Genomic DNA, 3,592 nt, shown 5'->3' on the forward strand with positions numbered 1-3,592 from the left:
CTGCGCGGCGGGCTGCGAGTGCCCGTGAGACGCCGCTCCCGGCCGTCGCCCCCAGACCCTCAGCCCCAGCCCGGCCTGCTTCGGCCATGCCGTCGCCGGTCCCCCCGAGGGCGCTCACCAGTGTCCCCAGCATCGCGTCGCCGAAATGCTTTCCAGACTTATTAGGAGGGGGGCTGATGGCTCCTGAGCGAAGTAAATAAAGGCGCCGCACACGCGGGGCGTGTGGCCTGCGGGTTGGGTGTCGCTCCCACCGAAGTGGACTGGCGCGGTCCGCCTGGCTGGAGGAGGAGGTGGTGACTGGCCTCGACGTCTCGGCACGGCCCAGTGGGGCGGCGGGGATGCAGTCGGGAGGCCGACTTTGGCTCAGAGGAAATGGATTTCTCTAGGCATTAAAAGCGGTCCAGGAACTGGACAGGCCACTTGGAAATGAATGAACTCAAACCTAGGACTCTCCTCCTTGGGACCTCGACTTCTGAGATTTCATAGTTCGAAGAATTATATTAGAGATTAAAAAATAAAGCTAATGTTCTGTGAGGCGAGAGGAAACTGTTTCCCCCTTAATACTCATAAAATGACTCCTTGCCTCTTATTCAGCTAAAGGCAGAGTAATAAATACCCTCCCCCACCTGACACACGGCTGTAAGTGGGCATCTCATGGTCTAGTTTTACAGTGTTGGAGAACTCAACCATGATATTGTGTGAGCAGACGTGTAAAGTGAGCCTAAAGTTCTGTGAATTAACTAAAGGAAATCAGCCCAAATGAAGGACCATATTGTATCTCCTTGCTCACCTCCTTGTCCATTCTACAAAGCTAATGAATACGGTTACTTTCGAGCACTGACGCTTTGAAAATAAAAACAAATGGTTGAATCCAGCCGAAAGCTTTTTGAAAGTTTGCAAAATAATTTTTGATTCCCTAAAATGGCTTGCAGCTTTGGGTTTGAACCAAATTGTAAACCAGTAAACTGCATTTCAGTTATGCTGTGCAATAAAACACTTGCCTTCGATGCTTTAAAACTAAAGTGCTTTGTAACTGCTTTGCCACTAACGTCCTTCGAACATGACTGCTTAAACAATTTACAGTTCTTAGGAAACACATCTGGGTTTATGGAACATTTTCCGACTAGCACATAAATTTGTTAGCATTATCTCATTTCTAGGAACATGGGAATAAAGGCGGCGGCACTCATACTGCTTATTTACTGTTTGAAAGACAGTGTAGGAGTATTTCCGGGGTGAGCTTGTCATTACCAGAGTTCCATGCACGACTCACCAGTCCTATTACAGCATCTTTTCATATCCATAGTGGCACAGGGCCAGCCGTCAAAGGCCCTTCCAGGGTCTGATCGCTGGACAACTTCTCCCCTCTCCCAGCTTTCCTTTAATGGTTTTTAGTTTGTGGAAGGTCTTCGTTCCCGAAAACACACCGATCGGATCTTCAGATTCATTTGTGATTAGATAGTGGCACAAAGCTTACGAACAGGCGCAGAGTAACATCATAACGAGTTCTTCCCAGGTCTCCGCATTCTGTGACAAGATGCAAGTTAATAACTGGTCCAAACTTGGGGCTGGGGAGATGGCTCAGGGCTTTCCATGCAACACTGGTGGGCCAGGTTCTCTGCCACTCCACAGAGTTGTGCAGCCACCACATACACGTCATTTCACAAGCACAGAAATCTAAACAAATATTCTAAAGATTAATCCAGTTAAGAGCACTGTCTGCTCTTGCAGAGGGTTTGTGTTTGGTTCCTAAGCACCCAATGGTGACGCTCAGCCATCTGCAACTCCAGTTCCATTGGATCGATACCCTCTTCTGACCTCTGAGGACACCTGGTACACAGACGATGATGCACAGACACATGCAGACAAAACATTCATAAACATGAAAATAAAAATTTAGAAAATGACGTCTATATTAATCTATGTTGATGGGAAAAGAGGTACAAAGTACAGTAATTCTCCCCGTGCCCCTCAGGTAATGGTGCGTATTTGATGTTCTGTACTCTTGTCTCCACTAGCGTAGCTGTCTAGAGTTAGCTTGATATTTTCTTTCTCATCCCTTGCCCCACTCAGCTGTCCCAAGTCCAGCAAAGATGCAAGACAGCGTGGACCAACCTTGACGTGTCCACAGAGGCTACAAGAGCGCCGTGTCTCCTGGAACTGGTGTCACAGCCATTACTCAATACTGGTGCTGGGAACTGGACCCGGATCCTCAGCAAGAAGGATGGATGCTGGTAACTGCTGGGAGAGCCTTGAGTCATTATTTGGCACTGTAACTTCCAAAGCCGATGTGTGATTGGTTACTTCCATGCTTTCCTTGGAGTCTGAGTAAGTTGCATATGCAAAAATATTCTTTGACGCTCCCTCATGTAGCTCCTCCTTTTATTCATGGCTGAGTCTAGCACCTGGGTCTTGTGATGTTTTTGCTGCTTAATCCTGCATCATCAGCTTGTACAATACCACCTGGTTCTGAGTGCCCACTTGAAGTTTTGTCTTTCCCCGCTTTGTCTGATGTCAGCTATCAAATTGTGTGGCTGCATCCAAGGTCTCCTCATCAGGAATCGTTGACCACATCCCCGTATCAGATTCCAGCACTCATGTATGTTCTGTTCTGCACTTCTCAGACTTCCCTGTCTTCAAACCATGCCATTCCTCATTGACATGTCACCAATTCTCCCTTCTAGCCATTTCCTGGCTCATTTTATTATCATTCTTATGAACCCTTGGTGAGCTTTTCTTCTGCAGTACTTGCCAGCACTATTCCAGCTCTTTAAAAAAAATTAACTTGGACTGGGGAGATGATTCAGTCAGTAAAGTGCTTGCTATACATGGCAGAGGACCTGAGTTCAGTCCCTGGAATTAATGTAAAGAAGCTGGGATTAGCATTTGTCTCAGATTAGCATTTTCTTTTCTTTCTTTTTCTTTTTTCTTTTTTCTTTTTTTTTCCGAGACAGGGTTTCTCTGTAGCTTTGGAGCCTGCCCTGGAACTAGTTCTGTAAACCAGGCTGGTCTCAAGCTCAAGCTCACAGAGATCTGCCTGCCTCTGCCTCCCAAGTGCTGGGATTAAAGGCGTGCACCACCGCCTTGTTGAAATAAGAGCGGCGGAGCTGCGTCCCCAGCACCGCCGCCCACATGGCTAGCTTAGTTTATGCCCCGAAATAATTACACAGAAACTGTATTCTTTTTTTTTTTGTTTTTTGTTTTTCGAGACAGGGTTTCTCTGTGGCTTTGGAGCCTGTCCTGGAACTAGCTCTGTAGACCAGGCTGGTCTCGAACTCACAGAGATCCGCCTGCCTCTGCCTCCCAAGTGCTGGGATTAAAGGCGTGCGCCACCACCGCCCGGCTGTATTCTTTTAAACACTGCCTGACCCATTAGTTTCAGTTTCTTATTGGCTAGCTCTTACATATTGATCTAACCCATTTCCATTAATCTGTGTAGCCCACAAGCTGGCTTACCAGGAATGATCTTAACCTGCATCTGTCTGGGGTGGGAGAATCATGGCAACTCACTGACTCAGCTTCTTTCTCCCAGCATCCTGTTCTGTTTACTCCACCCACCTAAGGGTTGGCCTATCAAGGGGCTTAGGCAGTT

General features: G+C 47.4%; 1 protein-coding gene across 1 annotated transcript in view; it reads right to left on the bottom strand.

The window, feature by feature from the left end:
• Positions 1–1,175, bottom strand: part of Il17d (interleukin 17D) — an 18,483-nt gene extending 17,308 nt beyond the window's left edge. The window contains exon 1 of the mRNA XM_005355430.3: positions 119–1,175. Within this exon, the coding sequence (XP_005355487.1) occupies positions 119–133 (15 nt within the window). The 5' untranslated portion in view covers positions 134–1,175. The remainder of the gene's footprint in view (positions 1–118) is intronic.
• Between the last annotated feature and the right edge of the window lie 2,417 nt (positions 1,176–3,592).

This window comes from Microtus ochrogaster, chromosome 17, assembly GCF_000317375.1.
Source record: "Microtus ochrogaster isolate Prairie Vole_2 chromosome 17, MicOch1.0, whole genome shotgun sequence".
Classification (NCBI taxonomy): domain Eukaryota; kingdom Metazoa; phylum Chordata; class Mammalia; order Rodentia; family Cricetidae; genus Microtus; species Microtus ochrogaster.